The sequence below is a fragment of the Rhinolophus sinicus genome, chromosome 1 (assembly GCF_057876585.1).
Source record: "Rhinolophus sinicus isolate RSI-liver-muscle chromosome 1, RSI-T2T, whole genome shotgun sequence".
Taxonomy (NCBI): domain Eukaryota; kingdom Metazoa; phylum Chordata; class Mammalia; order Chiroptera; family Rhinolophidae; genus Rhinolophus; species Rhinolophus sinicus.
In genome coordinates, this window is record NC_142501.1 from 105420314 (window position 1) to 105439593 (window position 19280).

At 38.8% G+C, this 19280-nt stretch overlaps 1 protein-coding gene across 1 annotated transcript in view; it reads left to right on the forward strand.

The window, feature by feature from the left end:
* The window catches only part of LOC148759160 (ankyrin repeat domain-containing protein 26-like), a 116566-nt gene extending 97852 nt beyond the window's left edge, over positions 1-18714 (forward strand). Inside the window, exons 16-21 of the mRNA XM_088793134.1 lie at positions 3637-3749; positions 4999-5053; positions 10441-10637; positions 11818-12043; positions 16910-16955; positions 18088-18714. Coding sequence (XP_088649260.1) covers positions 3637-3749; positions 4999-5053; positions 10441-10637; positions 11818-12043; positions 16910-16955; positions 18088-18137 — 687 coding nt within the window. The 3' untranslated portion in view covers positions 18138-18714. The remainder of the gene's footprint in view (positions 1-3636; positions 3750-4998; positions 5054-10440; positions 10638-11817; positions 12044-16909; positions 16956-18087) is intronic.
* The last annotated feature ends 566 nt before the right edge of the window (positions 18715-19280 follow it).

A 19280-nucleotide genomic window follows, 5' to 3' on the forward strand; every position in this document is an offset into this window, starting at 1 on the left:
AAAGAAGATGAGCCCCAACAGGCCCATACCAAGATACGTCAAAATTAAAATGCCAAAGTTTAGATGCAAATAAAGACTTTTGAAAACAGCAAGAAAAAGGCTCTTAGTAATCTATAAAGGAGCACCCATAAGAGTAGCAGCTGATTTCTCAAGAGCAACTTCGTGGGCCTGAAGGGATTGGCAGAAATATTCAAAGTGATGAAGACATGCCTACAACTAAGATTTCTCTACCCAGCAAAGCTATAATTAAGTGTCATAGGACAGATAAAGAGCTTTCTGGAGGAAAAAACAAAACAAAACAAAAACTAAAGGAGTTCATCAGTACCAAACCAGTATTACAAGGAACATTAGAGAGACTTCTTTAAAAGGAACAAAAAAGGAAAAACAAAAATATCAATCATAAAATAGCAGTAACTATGTATCTACGCACAATTATTTTACGTGTAAATGGATTAAATGCTCCAGTTAAAATGCAAGGTGGCTGAAAGATAAGAAAATAAGATCCTTACATATGTTCCCTTCAATAGACTGGCTTCAGATCAAAAGACACAGAGACTGAAAATAAAGGGATGGAAAAAGATATTTCACGAAAACAACATGAAATTTAAAAAGCTGTGGGACTAATGCTTATATCACACAATATAGACTTTTAAACAAAGGCTATCACAAGAGTCAAAGAATGACCCAGATATCCCACTTCAGAGTATTTATCCAAAGAAACCGAAAAATGCTAATTTGAGGCGATGTGTACATCAGTATGTTCACTGCAGGATTCCTTACAATGGCCAAGATGTGCATGCGGCCTATCAATGGATGAATGGATGAAGAAGAGATGATACATACATGCAATGGAATATTGCTTGGCCATGGAAGGAAATGGGTTCTGGTCATCTGTGGCGGTATGGATGGACCTGGAGGGTGTTGTGCTGAGTGGAGTGTGTCAAATTGAGAAAGACAGATGCAATGTGATTTTGCTTATCAGTGGAATTTAAGAACAGAACAAACAGAAAAAAAACTCATACATACAAAGAATAGTTTGTTGGTTGCCAGCTGGAAGGGGGTTCGTGAAGTGGATTAAAAGGGGAGAGATTAAAAAGTACAAATTGGTTGTTACAAACTAGTCATGGAGATCCAGGGTATAGTATAAGGAATATATTAATAATATTGTAATAGCAACGCATGGCATCAGATGAGTACTCGATAATTTAGGGTGATAGATGGGAGAGGAGTTAGGAGCAGGGTGCTAAAGGTGAAGGTAGTAAGAAGTACAAATTGGTAGTTCCTAAATAGTCATGGGGATGTAATGTAAAGCATAGGGAATATAGTTAATACTGTCACAATAACTCCGTACAGTGCCAGGTGGGTGCTGCACGAGTCAGGGGGATCACTTTCTTAAATTACGTAAATTCTATCCACTGTGCTGTACACATGAAATTAATGTAAAATAACACTGAATGTCAAAAAATCGAAAAATTTGTTGTAAGCATACCTAAAACTGATTAAGCTTATACTGTTAAGTCCTGGAATCGCCCCCCCTCAGACAGACAGAGGACACGATAATGCAAGTTACACAGCGAGGTTTATTTCCAGCTAGCTGGGGTCCCCGTCTCTGCCCGACGCAGCGGGTTTTAACAAGGACCCCCAGCCCTTAAAGCTAAGGGTTTTTATATCGTTTCTAAGGCACTCAGTACTTTTCCGTAGTTTTAGGGAGTACAGGTTAACCTACAATTCTCACATAGCTAAGGCATTAAGTAATTTTTTTCAGTGTTAGGGAGTGCAGGTTGAGCTATGCTTAGAGAGTGCACGTTGAGCTGTGCTTCAAAGAGTTAGTTTATAGATAAACTACAAAAGCCTCCATTGCTTCTTCAGAGAACAGGAGATAAGCTGTTAGGCATCTGGTCTCACATAACAATTAGGCCATTAGGTTATTTTAAGCTCAGGGCTGTTAACCCTATCTTAACTTTAAGGTAGCAGTTCTTATGCTAAAGTAGCAGTTCTCATGCTAACAGTCCCTTACAATACCAAAATAATGAGCGACTATAGATTCCTAGGGGAAGTAATTAGCATCGCCACAGAATTATCAGCCACCATAATAAGCTCTACCGTGTAAATCGAAAGTTTAATTACGACAGGTTTCAACGAATTCGATCAATAGCCCTCTTTCTCTAGAAGACTCTCATCTCAGGATTCCCCCCAGGTGAGATATTACCGGGGTTAAGATATTTGATTCACACAATGTTGAGAGGAAGCATCTGGACTGGGAAGAAAGGGTAGTTCCAGCTGACAAGCCTTCCAACAAGATAAGGGGTGTACTTGTGAAAGGAATTTCAGAACACTTCCATAGGTCAGGTCAGGTCAGGTCCGAAGCAATAGGAAGTTATTCAAAAGAGCAAACAAACATGGAAAGGCGAATAGCGAACAATGTGAAGCTTATGAAAAACTTATGCATTCTGAGAGAAAAGCAGGACAAAGTATGCTGGTCAGCATCCTAAGGGTGAGGAGCTGCCAAGATCTGAAAATAACGCTACGCTCACAGTAACAGTGGTAAGAATCCCCGTAAAATGTACAAGATGAGCAGATCCATAGCAAGTCATGGTTTATGAGTGTGTGGTTGAGGGCGCTGTCTATGAGGGACTCGAGGGGAAAAAGGAACGTACAGAAGACCTCAGTAAGGGGGTGAGGGCTGCCACTGTAGATGAGGGAATGTGGTTTGAAGCACTGGGATGTAGGGAGCTGAGAGCATTTAAAAAGAGGAATAGAAAAGGGTCAAGGACTGACTATCAGGGCTGCTGTTTAGAAAAGAGTTGGGCTGAGAAGACCACAGAAAGGGTGTGGGCATCCTCATCAGTTGCTGCGAAGAAGTAAAGCAGGATAAGGACTAAAGAAAGAGATGACCCTGAAAACTGTTTTAGCTCAGTCATAAGGGCAGGAAGTCAGCTTCTTCTGTAAAAGAAGAGAATAAGTGGCGAAAATATGGACCTGGGGATGAGGCCACACATTAAAGAGGGTTAGAGTCCAAGGAGAAAAACAGGATGACAGAAAAAGTCACAGGAATCAAGAAACAGTTTTGTTTTCATATAACATAGAGGAGATGAACTTTAGTTAAAGAGAAAAATATTTACTAGAAACGGAGAAATTGAAACCTATGGAAGAACGCTTACAGAGAATGAGAGTCTTCATCTGATGCTCATGTCAGATGATCACAATAATGTAAGGTGGACTGCAGGGAAGTTTCAGTGATTATCGTAGAAAAATGTGATTCCATAAACCCTGGAAAATCTTGAGCTGTAGATGAAAATGTCTCTGGGGGTATTTCTACAAACCGAAATGTAAATAAGCCACTATTTAAATCAGGTTTAACACTTAGTATTTTTACATGTGAAAACCTCTGTTTTTAAGAAAGTTTGTCAATTTAAATTCCAGGAAACCAATGATGACACTGTAAAATCAATTTGAGCTGTTTTAAGAAAAGTCATTGTTTTTGAAATCTGTGCTTACTGGCATCAGGTTTATAAACTACATTTTATACACCTGTCTACACATATTACTAATGAACTCATGAGGAATAATATTTTAAAGAAAGAAGTGAGTCTCTAGATTTTCAAAACTAACTTTCTTTAAAAATGTTTTTCAAAGTCTCAGGATGGAAAGAAACAATTAGAGTACTATAAGAAGTTAACAGAATCTCTGCAATATGATTTGAATCAACAAAAGAAGACAAATGATGGATTAGAGAAAGAGGTTACCAGGTAAGGTTTTGATATTTCAGATCATGTCAACCATTAATTACTATTTAACTGTAACTCTTCCTTGATGAAAACCTAAGTACAAATGTATTTCATATCTGTAATTTTCATAGTTAAACACATTGTCCTACTTAAAAATTTACTTCAGAAACTCACAGCACAATCAAACTTGTGTGAATGCCAAAATGTTATACCTGCTCTTTAATGATTCCTATAACTGTAATGACAGTGTCTTTTGCATATACTGTCAACTGCGCTCTTCCTGGTCTCCCTTGAATCTTTATTTCTGCAAGATGTCTTTGCTCTCTTTGGTAATCTTTCCTTCTTTAATAGTGTTCTTCCCTTCGGCATTCTCACAGTTTAATGTCTAAAAACCTATCTGTGGTTTTGTTTAACATCATCAGAAGTGTTATTGATTTGGCTTCTGTGTTCTTTCTACTTTTTTCAGTTATAAAACATGTCATACATACCAAACCAGATGTATAACCTAAAGAAGAATGAGATGAGTAATCGTCTCACTCAGATAATAATGGAAGTTTCCCAACATCTGGGAAGCCCGCACGTGGCGTGCCCTTGCTGCAAACTGAATGAAGTTTTTCTCTGATTCTCCTCAGTGTTTATTTTCCCTCCTGTCACTGTCTTTCTCTGCATTGTTTTGGATTCTTCTCATTTTATTAAATTGTGCTGGCAAAGATCTCTTCTTAAAACAGACTTGAAGAGACTGTTACACCTTATCTCTCCAGTGTCCTTTCTTCTAAAGCCCTGCCCTTTCCTTTCCCCTCTGACCAGATTTTTCCTTCCGGTTTCTCTTTCTATTTTGAATGATTTCTTTTCTTCCTGTAGACTGTGGTCAGTAGGCTCCGAATGGTATTTTTCTGTCTTTTCGAAACACCCACATATATTATACTTTCCTTCTTCACCTTTGACACTGATCTCTGCTTTAGCTGATATTTAATAATAGGGTAACGTTTGATACTAACAATCTTAAGCGGATGTTAATAATACTTTAATTATAAGAACCTTTCATCGTTACAATATGATGTCTGTGTCATATGTATCACAATTGTTTTATGTTACTTACCTAAGATACAATTTAATTAGTATGCTCTCAAACTATTATACTGGAATAAATAGGAGAGGTTCATAATTTATAGGTTTGTTTATTTTGTATGATAGACATAATCTCTCTTTAAATAATTATTAAATATTTGTCTTAAAGAATTTGACTTACTCATTTTCTACAATTCTGCAGACTGAAGACACTCTTTCAGAATACAAGGATGCTACATGACAATCAAAATGGAGAGGTTAGTGTCCTTGGAGATTTAGAACCCAATCAATCAGAAATGGATATTCAGAAAAATAGGTTAAAACAGAAGGTAATTTATAATCCGTTTGGAACCCAGAAATCACTTAATTTGGGGAAATATAAACCACTCAATGCTTTTAGCAGTATGATATAGATTTTTCCTTAATTTCATAGACAGAAGCAGTGAAAAAGACCGCTATTTTTCTATATAATTTTTCTTTAAAAGGGCATTCTGTTACCTCTCCTATGTCTCAACCCTGGCTAGTTATCTAAAGCCAAGAAGGATTCTGTTGCATGACCCCCAAAGCACTGGCTCCAAATCAGCTTCTTTCTTCTTTCTTTCTCTCTCTCTCTCTCTCTCTCTCTCTCTCTCTCTCTCTCTCTCTCTTTCTTTCTTTCTTTTTTCCTTCCTTCCTTCCTTCCTTCCTTCCTTCCTTCCTTCCTTCCTTCCTTCCTTCCCCTTCCTCCCTTCCTTCCTCCCTTCCTTCCTTCCGTTCATTCGTAACAGCTTGATTGAGATATAATGAACATAGCATGCAGTTCACTCATTTAACCTGTCCAGTGCAGTGCTTTTAGTGTGTTCAAAGCTTTATGCAGTCATCATCACAATCAGTTTTAGAACATTTTCATGACCCTGGAAAGTATCCTTGTACCTGTTAGCTTTCACTGTGTGCCAGTCTGCCCTTCCCACTCTTCCTAGCCCTAGGGAACCACTAGTGTACTCTCTGCTCCATATTGTGGTTTTGATTTATTTTTTTCTGATGACTAACGATCCTGAGCAATCTTCTCACAGGCGTATTATCCATTCATATATCTTCCTTGAAGAATTGATTATTCAATTCCATTGCCCATTAAAATTGGATAGTCTTTTTCTTGCTGAATTGTAAGAATCTTTGTATAACCTAGATACAAATTAGTTATCACATACAGGATTTTCAAATATTTCTCCCTTTCATTAGCTTGCTTTTTAGTTTTTCAATGTGTCCTTTAAAGCATAGCATTTTTTTATGCATGATTATTACAAGCTTTCAATTTGTAAAACATAATAATAATAATAATAATAATAGTTGCAAAACGCATTACAGCAAAGTGCAATAAAAGAAGATATGTCTGTAATTTATACTGCATAAGTTATGTTGCTTATTATATCTTTTTATAATCCAGAAGTTGTGTCTATTTTTTCCTTAACTCCCCAATGAAGTGGCTGAAATAAACCACAGTTATTTGGTTCACAAATCCATACTTAAGAAGAGTGTGGCCAGGGCCGTCTGTCTCTGTTCCCCTCAGCTTCAACTGGGACAGCTCCATGGCTGGTGGCTGGAATCATTTGAAAGTCTGTTCAGCAATGTGTCCGGTTGTTGGTGCCTACTGTTGGTCAGCACTCTAGCTGGGGCAGACAGCAGGGACACCCACACCTGAACAGCCGGCTTGCATTGTGGCCCGAGCCTCCCCACAACACGGGGCTGGGTTCCAAGGTTCAGATCCTCAGAGACATAACCAACAGGAGCAGTGTTGCCCTTTGTGAAGGAGTCTTGGCATTCACACGGAATCTCTTTCAACATATTCTGTTCATTAGGAGCGAGTCACTAATGTTGACCCATATTAGACTGTTTTTATGCAATGAATATTTCAAAATTTACGGACACATTTAAAAACCAGCTTGATCTATCCACTGTCCACAATTCTTTATATTCCTCCCACATGGAAAATACACTCATCCCTACACAATACTCCCCACAAGTCTCAAGTTTATGGCATCAGGCTCAGGTTCGAGTCTAAGATTTTACCATGTGAGTCTGGTGCAAATGGGGATGAAGGGCCTGGCTTTTGGTTTCTAGGATAAAGCCCCTTGAGGACAATTCCTTTCAATATGAAAACATGAGAATGGAAGGGACAAGTTACCTACCACCCACACACCCAACATTCTGCTCGACTGCTGAAGTTTCCCCTGCAGAAATGGAAAGTGGAAGGCACCTTAGTCCATAGCAATTCTGAAATACAGCCTGATGTGTGCTGTCCGTTCTTGGATTAGGACTCAGTGGTAACCTTGCCAGTGCTTCTCCATGGCCCTTTGCTGTGGCCTGTGAGCTCTTTGTTCTGTGCTTTTCATAAGAAATGACCTGTGCTTGCAGCCCTTTCCTCAGCATCATTCCTCCACGCGAATGCCTAAGCCCCACAGGCCTCCTCTTAGTTTTCACTCTCTTGGTTTTTATTAGTCCAAGGTAACAAGCTGGTTGTTTGCTACTTGATCATCCTAAAAGCTTGGCGTTGCGTGTGAGTTATTGGGGTTCGTGCCATTAGAAAAGCCACCGTCATAAATCGTTTTGAGAGAAGCTCTTGGGCTTCCTGTAGCTGTTGCAGGACCATGCCTTTAAAATTCTTATACTCTGTAGATCCTTCCAGGAATTTAAGGCCCCACCTTAACCCTTTTGAGGTCTCGAGGAAGAGTTTTACAGTCTTCTCTTCATCCTTATATCATGTCTTCCTGGGAGCACAGGGAATTTGATCTTCACCCAGAAGCCATTTCTTTCTTTTAGCATGATTTGCCCTGTGGGGACCTTAGGAGAGGCTGTAAATGGGAAACAGAAACGGACCTGTGGGAGAGGCTGTAAATGGGAAACAGATATTTGAACACAATATGTCCTGGTTCCTTTACAGTTCATAGTCTTTCGTTAGCTCATGTATCTCATGGATTTTACTTTGTTACTTCATAGCAAGAGTCCCCTTTCATCCAGATTTCAGACTCATTTTCTTCACTGGCTGAGAAGTTCTTGCTGTCAGCCTCTTCAGGGGCCAGCAAGCCCCCAAGAAGCGTCTCTTGGAGGCCCTGTGGTTGTCATTCTCACTCTTCTCCACATCCTTTCGGGTTCCACGTCCCTCCTGGTGCAAAGGCACTCCTACAGGCTTTAGATGGCATTCCTTGTGGCCTCACACCATTTTGAATATCAGTAACAATGCCAGTTATTTATTGCTGCTCAAGAAACCAACTCAAAAGCTAGTGGCTCAAAACAGCATCTGTTTTGTTCCAAAGGAATGCAGTTGGATGAAGGTCTGTGAGACCAGCTCATTTCTTTTCCACTTGGCATCAGCTGGGTGGCCATGAAGCTGCGAATGAGAATCATCTAAAGGCTGTAACACACACATGTAGCAGTTGAAGCGGCCTTTTGCCCGGGACATCCGCTGGGCCCGTCTCAGCGCAAACATCTATAGGAGGCCTGACTGTGTGGCCTGGGCTTCTTCATTCTGCACAGCTGGTGGCTGGGTTCTCAGGCCGAGCTTCTCGAGAGACAAAGTCACATGGAAGCTGTATCACATTTCCTGCCTCAGACATACATAGCATTCTCACAGCAGTTCTGCCCTATTCCATGCACTAGAATCCAGTGACTCACTAAGGCCAGCACATATTAAAAGAGAGGGAATTTCATGGAGAAATGTCAAGAATTTGTAGGCATGTTTTAAAAACACTATATCCACTCACCTCGTCTTACCAAATAAGCATTGTATCTACAGGAAAGTAGTTCTACCCTGCTCGGTTCCACTGAAATTCCAGGAGATTTGTTGTTGTTACTATTGCTGTTTAGGATGTTCTCGTATATCTTGGAAAGTAAGAGAGGATTACGAGACAGCGTTATCGAATTAAGACTTTTGTTGTGGGTGAAAAAAATGTAGCGCTCATCTCACTAAACATTCACAGTGTGAGATGTGATTTCTCCTTAACCTTGGGAATCATTTCTTCTTGGAAAGCAATTCAAATTGCCATGAAACATTTGTAGCTGACAGAGGCCGAAGTAACTCGGATGAGTTACTTGTAACTCCCTACAACTTCTTAAGAAATTATGGAGAGTTAAAATGGGGAACAGGTGAGAGACTATCAACTGGGAGGTGACTTATAGTCATTTTATAGAAGAAAGACATGAAACAAGCATTCAAGAAATAGTAGAAAATCAAGTGCAGATGTCGTGTGGCAAAGTCGATGACAGTAAAGGATGCATTTTTGAGACTCCTGGTGCTTTTATGTTCGTTCTTCATTCTGAGTAATTCAAGGTTCCACATTCTAAGACTCTGCTACAGTATCGATGACATTTTATTGCAACTGAATTGATTTCAAAAGTTGATACTGGTTTGGGGTTAGACTATTCTCAGTCAACTTCCTTCGTAACCAAATTATACTATCTTACTCATTCAGAATGACGATCTCACAGCAAAACTGGAAACTGCATCTTCCGAATGTCTCCATCTGTGGGGTGGCCAGTTGGGTCAATGGTTAGAGCATCGTGCTCATAACACCAAGGTCGCTGGTTCGATTGCCACATGCACCAGTTAGGTACACCCTCCACAGCTAGATTGAAAACAATGGCTGGAGCTTGGAGCTGAGCCCCCGGTGGGTGGGTGGCCGGTTGGCTCAGTGGTTAGAATGCAGTGCTCATAACACCAAGGTTGCCGGTTCGTTTCCCGCATGGGTCAGTGAGCTGGACCCGCCATAACTAGTAGATTGAAGAGAACGATTTGACTTGGAGCTGAGCTGTGCATCCCACAACTAGATTGGAAACAAACACAATTTGTTTTAAACAGTTTTTTAAAAAGGATGTCTACATCTTGTTGAAGAAAATCAATCTTAACAGGAGTTATTATCTATAAAGGAGTACAAAAGTCATGTGAAAAACTAGAGAATAAAAAGAAGAGGAGATAAAAATTATTGAGCCTCAAAATTCATATAGTCACGAATGAGGTAGAAAAGCGTGAAGCAGAACACTAAAAATTCTGGGATATTGAAGACTGAGCAAGACAGGATGTAGTAGAAAACATTTTTTAAATCTGTTTTTACAGGTTAATTCACTGATTACCATGCCTTAATTCATTTCACTGCAGATGACGTTTGGATATACGTATTGTACGTCATTCCCCTATTCCGTTCACAGCGGGTACTTTTTTATTTTCAGATTTCTGGAACTAAGGTGGGATTTGCCTCTCCTTCTTGATATTTCAGTTCCCATCACTATTATCACTCAGTTGATCTTTGAGAATCATTCTTTGTGGAAAATGATTTTATTTTGAAGGCCAGTTGATATAAAACGAGACTATTAGGAAATAAAGAAAAAGGGTGATTTAAAAACTGCACCATACTCTTAGATTATTAAGTCATATTGTTCAATTCTTAAAATTTCAAATTGATTCTCTTATTGGAACAGTCAGATGAGATGATTCGAAATATTTTCATAATTCAGATGTATTTCATTCCATATTGATGATAAGTATTTTAAACTTCAGCTTTTTTCACATTTAAATTGCCCTCTAAATCATTGACTTAAAACTAAAGAATACAAATAGACTATAATTATTCAGGTTATAATTATTTTTAAAATGTATCCTTTCCGTTGGCTTTAGGAACAAGCAGCATGTCAAGAAAACGTAGATCCGTTAAATGACCGTGGTGACAGAATTCAACGTCTGCAGGTCAGAATTCAACGTCTGGAATCTGAACTCTCCAAAGCGAAACATTTTAAAATAGAATTGGAAGAATGTAAGCGCCTCTACCTAGAGGAATTAAAAGTTACAGCATCTTTGGAAAAGAAACTAAACAAGTAAGTCCAAACAAAGAGAAAAATCACTCGAGCTCATTAATTTGCCTCTAAAGTCTAATTTTTATCCAGGCAGATTCCCGAGATTAATAGGAAGTGAAAGCTTACTAAATAGTATAATTTTGGAAAATGATGTTAGTGAATAAATTACTTTTAAAATGTTAGTTCAGGATGCATCTCTCCCATTTTTGGTTTTACATGACTGTATTTTTCCTTCTCACGCTTTTCATAGCCTTAATCTGATCTACCAGTCTCTAAGCAAAGTGTTTTTGAAGCTTTGTGATTTAGACAGCGCTATTTATTATAAAATTTCTTGTCAAAATTTCCCTAAATATGAGGTAACTATTTACTATAACAACTTAAACCCAAAGGGTTAAGTACTCTGCATATTCTGGCACTTGGTAAATGTACTTTCTCGATTGTGCTCTGTGTTTTTGTCTCTAGAGGTCGCTTTCGGACAAGCTGTTTTTTCTAGTCTTTTGGATGTACACAGAGGCATACATGTGAAATATAGGAGAAGGTTAACATAGGGGTGAAGGGTAGTGTAACTGACTAAGTGGCTATAAAAATAAGGCGGTCAGCCTGAGGGGGTGTGTGGAAGACAGAAAGGGCAGATCCCACCTCCAGTGCCTTGGTAACAGTGTCATAAGCTACATGGCCCTGGAGCTGTTTCAGTTCAATATGGTCACCAACCAGGCTCTCTTGTTCTCCCCCAGAGGCTGTTGTTCTAAATGACGCCTCAGTGCCAAATGGTTAATTTCTTCAGGGTAATGAGGGGATTACCCAAGGGCAGTGAAAGCAAATGCTTGAAAATAGCTTTGTGGGATTTCAACAAATTTCTAAACTTGTTTACTATGTATGTCTCTTAGCAATCCTCAAGAATCTTATGGGTTCAGCCATTCCAGAAGGCAGAAAGTATTATCTGTTAAGCCGTCAACATCACTGATAGGCCTTTTCCTCCCCTCCCTACTTTGAATTACTTCTTAGCCTGGCTTCCCCACAGAAACATATGTACCGGTTTAAAACAATTTGAAACATATCCTTGTACTTGGTAGGTCTGCCCTGACATATTTTCAGTGTTCGTTTCATGGGCAATTCCACTTACTATTATGGAAACATTAAGAACTGCAAATCATTAAGGAAAAAATAAAATACTAAGTCTTTGCTCTTACAATCTTCACAGGATTAAGGACACGCTGGCAGAGATGAGAACCCAGCTTCTCATGAATGCACCACAGAACTCTTTACTCAGCACGGCTCCCAGGAGGCCAGACCTGCACCTCCCTTGTGTTGGAAGGCTAAATGATTGGTTCCGACCTCAAGGAAATCTCGCTCCAAGAGAGCAGTTGGTGATTGCTACGTCAGCCCCACAGACTTCTAATAATGGCACGTGCACCAACTTGATGAAGGTTAGTTATATTACCTTCTTTCCTTTGGGTTTCAGATTTGCGATGTAATTCTTGTTCTTAACTTGGTGAGATTCTGAGTTGTTTCATTGACTAATGCACACAACGTAAAGGGCATAATTGTGTGTGCTAATGTAGAATGGAGACAGAAATTTGACCATCTTTTGTAAGTCCCTGCATCTCCCATGTTTTAAGAGCTACCTGTCATTAACTGTATTCAATAAATGTAATTAACTGACACATTTTAAATTTCTGGAAAAGCTGCTTTTCAATTAGATTTTACAAATGAAATATTACTACCTAACAACGAACGGTATGCTTTGAGATGCTTTGGCTTACTTCTGCATTGTTTTTAATTTGGCGATGGTTTATAACAATTTTAGTTTTCCTACAGCCCAGTTTCGCCATCCCTAAGCGTAAGTGACTGATTGACATTTACTAACTAAATGTGGATGTTTCTTATTTCAATGAAACCGAGGTAAATCCTTTTTATGAATTCGGCAAACTTGTAACCCTGGAAAGATTAACTTCTCTTTCCAAGTTAAAAGTTGTCATCTTTTTACATGATAGTACATCCTTAATTTCTGTTTTACTTATAGCATTTTTATTTCGATGATTTAAAATGTCTTGCTTAAAAAGTAATAATAAAATAAAATGTCTTGCTAAGCCACAGTACATTTTCGAAAGAGGTAAATTGAGCAAATATTTGAATTTTTAAAATGAAGTTCACTTATATCTGTATATCTCGGCATCACTTGAATAATTGATGACTGAGATGGCAATGAAATGGGGTCGTTACTAGCAACTTGTTTTCTTTGTGCAATACTGTTATTAAAATGTCCATTTTGATCTCATTTCTTTAGTTCTTCACCGAGCCAGGATTTCTGTTTGGACCTTTTTTATAGTTTTCATACCTTTGGTAAAGTAGTCCTTCTGTGCATTAATTTTGCTCCTGAACTCATTGAACTGCCTCGTGAGTTTTCTTGTATCTCATTGAGATTCTTCCTGGCTGCTATCTTGAAATCTCTATCACGTAGATCACAATCTTTCGTGACTTTGACTCGGTTTCTGGAGAAGTGTCGTTGTCTCAGTGTTACCCTGTTACCCTGGTTGTTCATGCTGCTGGATGGCTTGTTCCTCTGCAGGCTCATTTGAAGTAGTGAACACTTTCTTATTGATGTACATTTTGATGTGAGCAATTCAGCAGGTAGATAATTAGACGTCTCTGTTTTGTTTTTCAGTAGCTGATGCAATAGCACAGTTTCTGTTTTCTTTCACTGGTGCTACTTGTGCCTAGGGGGTCCAAGTGTGGGGGCTTAGCTGTGAGTGTGGGAGTGCTGGCCTGGGTGACCAGCATGATGGGTGTTGCCGCTGTATCCAGATCACGACGTTCGCTGGGCACCAGCACCTTGGGAGGGAACAGGGGAAAGCGCTGGTTGAGGAGAGCCTGTCTTGAGCCCACTGAGCTCACCTGGTTCCCTGTGGCCCTGGTAGGACTGTGCTGTGGTTGGAGGCTGGAGAAGTATTTCTGCTGCTGCTACTGGTCTCTGGTGGTGCCAGCACTGCTGCAACTGGGGAGGGTTGGGATTCTTGTGGAGGTGGGGGGATGCTGCTGCTGCCCCTCTTACCCTCCATTGGGCTGTGATGTGGGGGTTGCGCCCCAACCCCTCCACTGCTACTGCCTTTGCTGGGGCTTCAGGCTCGGCCTGTCCACCTGGAACCAGGTGTGGGCCTGTTCCTGTCCTTCCCCCCATCCTGCCTCCCTTTCACTTCCCATACACCCTCCTTCCCTTTACGGCTGTGGGATCTTTTAGGCGTCCTAGTGTGTGGGACAGAGGAACCTCTTTTGGGCTAGAGATGTCCAACTAGTTATAGATGTTAGAGGAGATGCAACGTTGTTGTGTCATTTGCCATAATGTTGACATCACCTTCTAAGATAGCCATTTCTGTCAATGCAGATTGGTTTGTAATTTGATGGTATTTTTATGGCCCGCTTAATGACAAGCAAAATAGCGTAGGCCTGTGCTAAATGAGGTTTCAACCTTGTTTTTTCATTTAATTTCATCATAACATAGCATAGCAGAGCCAAGTATTTTGAGACAGCCTTTTGGTCGTATAGGATCTCAGTGCTTCGAAGTGCTGACATTGGAATACTGGGTACAAAAGGAAAGTGTATGTCTAATGTTTTGTAAGTTGTTCAGCATGATACGTACTTCAAATGGTCTCTTTAGTCGTCTCCAGAAAAATCAGAAGATGAAAGAGTGTAAATGCAGAAGCTATGCAAGAGAATATGCTTGTGGACATTTTTTCTTTAATTAATTTTTGGTAGGAAAGATGTGTTTAGTTTTTCAGTATTTCTAGATAAACGAGAAATGGTTTATTTTAAACTCAATACCGTTTTTCCAAGTTAGCCACTATCCCCCTGTGGGGCGTTGTTTTGCCCAATCGTGCAAGCCTGATTAAGAGAGATGAAAAAGCGCTACTCCGTCAAGATACAGAGATACGTCTCCCAATCACGACAGAATGCTGGAAAGACTTATGGTCCAGCTGTGATGATGTGAGGTTGGACAGAAGTGTGCTAGGAGATAAAGAGAAATCTCTTTTGTGGTATAAGTTTTGCTTGCTACAGATTACCACAACATGGTTAACGCATTTGTTGGTTGATATCGGTCAACCAAGTTTTATTTTCAGGAAAAGAAAGGTTCCTTTAAGGAAGAATTTCCTCAGTTCGAGTTTGCTTTCTATCATTAAAGATTTTCTCCTTCAAGTTCTCGGTCCTGTGTTGAGGAATGTTTGTGCTTTATATATTGAGTGTATTGACTGCTATTAATCGGAGTTTTGATATCAGTCTCAGTTTCCTTATTTTTTTTCATGACTTTAAAGCTTCCAATTATTTAGAAAGTTACTATTTTGTTTCTCATGCCTCAGTATTGTTGAACTACATGACAAAGTTTTAGGTATTCATTTTGTCTGAGTCAGAAATTGATGGCAATTTCCTGAATATGAGGAAGTAGCTGGCATGTTACTCTAGCCTCAGTAAGAAGTCCTAAAGCCCATTCCTGGCCCGCAGCTCATTGGTTTTGTGCCCTAGGTGACCTCTGATCTCTCTGAGCTTGATTGCCTGTTATGTACAATTACGGACTTTGACTAAATCAGTGACTTTCTGACTTCAAAAATATTTATTTTTCAGTCTAATACGAGTCTTTAAAAAAAATTTTGAACGAAACTATATGATATAAAATATAGACAAGTAGAGCTGCCTAGCTAACGGAGACATGGAGACTCTGAGATTTTGTGTTCCTGCGGGGTCCCCAGTGGAACCTTAGATTTCTATGGGACAGAGTCTGAGAAGTACCAGTTATGAGAAAACCCTTCTAGTGAAACTCCTTTGAATTAAAGTTCGTGGATACATTCTTTTCCTGTGTATAATTTTCTCACCTGTCTATATTTTTGAGTAATGGAAAGGTATAAATAAACTTGCAGAAGCATTCTCCTTCTGAATATTGGACTACAAGCTACTTCTACATTCTGAACACAATCCTCACCTACAAATAAACATAAAGATAATCGAAGTAAATATCTAGGAAAAGGGCTCTGGGGAAAAGAAAATAACGTTACATTTGCAGTTCCCTAATTCAAGTCACAGAAAAATGTGATTTGCATTTTATATATTGTTGATTAATTGGAATTAAAACTGTTTCATGACAGGCCTCTCCCTTCACCTGGTATTGGGTTGTTGTTTTTACAAGACCGTCTAGTAATGTTGTCACATTATTCATTTTATAAGCCCCTTCTATGAAGCTATTGACAAAAAGGTGTTATGGAAAACAGTCTCTGCAAATATTGGAAACCATGATGGCCAACAGATTTGTCTTCACCCCTGAATTTGTAAAGGCATTGGATGTCATATTATCGTTGTCACCACACTGTCTATTATGTTCTGGACATTATTGTAAGCCCCGTTTCGGTCATGTAGTGAGAGGATACCTTTCAGAAGGAAGGATTAAATAAGAAAACTTTAGACTGGGACACTTGCAGTATAGAGTTTGAAATATTCCCATACATTTCGTAATTAAGTAGACTAACTACAACCACTCAAATACTTCAAAAATTGGGCCTCCCTCATTTGTAGAAAGAATACGAAGTTACAATTAAATAATTATGTATTCTTTTCGTTGTTACTAATTCTTTAGTCATGAATCAGAAACTAAATTTGAAAACTGGGTCTAGGCCATACTTTCTAAGTCAGATTTCCTGTAATCTTTGTGTCCATACAAATATAAATGTTTCAGTCATAATACAGACAAGAAAACAGTTTTTGTGATTGTTGCAGCCAGCAGAATTTTCACGTGACGTGACAGGGCCACAATCATCATTTTATGTATTTAAGGTTCTATGCTGAGAAATAGCCTAGAACACACCGTAAGATTAATTTTAAAAGTGCAAGAAACCATTAAGATAAAAAATCCATAAAGGAAAAAATCCATTAAAGTTACAAAAAAACTGGTTAAAATTTTATAAAGGGCTGTTTTTCTAAGGATTGAAAAGTAATGCTTTCACTGTAAAATATGACTTGTTTGATTCTTTGTAGGAATCAGATCACACCTCATCCTTCTGAAATTGTGTGTATTCAGTAGACGAATTTCAGCTGCACTATGGTCGGATTAGTCTAAACAGCATCACCTATATATGTTCTCTATTAAATTAAAATGAGTAGAAATTTATTTTATTTATGTGATTACTTTTGTGTGTATTTACACAATGCCCAAGCAAGGTCTACTCTTTAAAGGTGTTATGTAAAGGCCACATTCCTACATTAAAGCCTCTTGTTTAACTTAAATACTGTAACTAAGATTTGATTTATTTCAGGAGCAGCAGAAGTTGGTGGAAAGCATAACTAGAGATGTAGAAGAAGGTAGGTGGCCAAAATGTATTGATTCCAGTTAGATACCATTAATTTCTGAAATAAACAATAAAGAATATGGCATCCTTCTCCATGTTTTGATAATAGATACTACAATAACTATTTTCTCATGCATTGCAAGTGGGAAAGTTGAAAGCATAAACAAGCATTATGAAGAATACATTTCTTCCTCATTTATTCATCACGTGTAGCTTTTCGAAAACCTCAAAGTCCATGTATCTCTTTTTATTTCTGGCCGTCCCCTTCCTTTCCTCTACCACCCATATGGAACTTTTAACTTGCACATTGAAAACTGGGCTTCATCAACCTATCCTGTTTTTGCTAGTGATATAAGGCCCAGTAACCAGGCTCATCTAGTAATACTTAGGCAATTACAGTCCATATAGCTGTCACCTGATCGGTGACATTTAAACCTCCAGTCATTGACTTTGTCATTGGTTTACCTTTTACCTTCAGGAGAAACATCACATACTTTTGCATGGTTAAAACCACCCAAATCAATTTACTTCTTGCCAAATAATTCGGCCTTCTCTCTTGCTACTAACTCTAGTCTGCCCCTTTGCTCTAGCATCTATTGATAGCTAAACTAGACTACTTCTCATTCCACGCTGTTCTTCCCCACTCTAGTCTTTGCATCTGCTTCTTCCTTCTATGTGGCATCCTTTTTCCTTGTCCTTCAGATATGAACATACGTATCACCGCCACCAAAAGGCAGACAATATTGACACTAAGCCAGGAGGTCCCTTCTATGTGTTCCGATAATGCCCTGCTTTATATTTGTATGGTATATGTGACTCTGAATGGAAATGGCCTGTTCACCTGTTTTTCCAGTTTAGAGTAGGTGATGGTTCGGGGATGGACCATGTCCTCTTCACCTTGTAACTTCAGTGCTTGTTGTACTAACTTAGCACATGCTTGTTGAATAAATGAATGAAGAATGAGACAATCAGAAGCTCTGAAACTTAGCAGGAAGAGCAGTTAATTCAGTGTGCAGCCATGGGCAAGTGATATGTAATAGTAATCTCCTATTGGGTAGTGGAGTCTTCATAGGTTTTTTTCACTCTTCTTAACATGTATACTTACATTTTAGATAAAGAGTATGATTCTTTCTTTTTTTTTCTAGCTGATGCTGAACTTCAATCTGAACACCGTCTACTTTGCTTTAATATCTAGTGATGATCTAGTTTTGAATGCATCACAAGAATATATGTCGTTTTTGAGTAAGAACTATATGATCTGAAATATAAATAGTTCACCTTTACTGGGCTGTTTACATAGCATTTTCCTTCTTTCCCATTAAACATATGGCATGTGAAAATCCTTATTGAAGGAAAATATTTTCGTTTCATATGTGTATATGAAAATCTATATAGTATTCAAACTGTGTTTCTTGGCGTCTAACTAGCTTTGGAGCAGATTTTGTGGATGAAAACAAGCAGTGTTAAGTTTTACATACTCATGCTGCCCAAATACTAGCTGTTTATCCAACACCCAAACAACCAAGTTGTCATTAATACTGCAGTGGTGTAAACTGATAGCTATTTTTCAATTTTCCAATATTTATCACTGTGTATGAACCTAAAAATTTTCACAGACATCATTTTGATATCTGCTGTTATGGTTACGATCAATGTTTGGATGTATTACAATTGTTATAGTGCCATAAATCTGATTATATTAATATATAATTTTAAACACAGATTCATAAAGCTGTCCTCTTACAGAAATAAAATTTGTCTAAGGTTTTTCACCTTTTCTAGTCATTGATTTATCGATTTGTTTTTTGGAAACAGTCTTAAAATTAAGAAGCTTCTGGTTACGCCGACTTGGCAGAAATGTCACACAAGTGATGCTGAGTTCTTCCCAGTGCAGCAAATCTGGAGGCAGGTGCTGGGTTCCGTTACTGGCAATGTTGACTTTGATCGTGTGGTTAAGAAGCGTCGCCGAGTTTGTCCACCATAAAATTACTATTTCCCCTTGGTTATTCCCTTATCTCTTGTGTGCAGATACCCTGAGACTCTGTAAATATATCGTCAATCCTCAAAATCTCACCCACTAGATGGAGCACCCATTGATGACTCTTGCTGAATCAATGCCTTGATGGTTGCCAAATGATTATAGTATGATTGTGTCATCCCTCCTGCATTGATCAATACATCCAACGAAACACGCAAACAGATGAGGGAGGAAGGAAAGCTTATTACTTTGGTGCTTAAATGCTCCTGATTTGCCCAGTGGTAGCCATTTCAAGCTCACAGCATATCTTTTTGACCTGTTCCCATTATTCTTTGAGCACGTCCTTCCTCTCTCGACAAG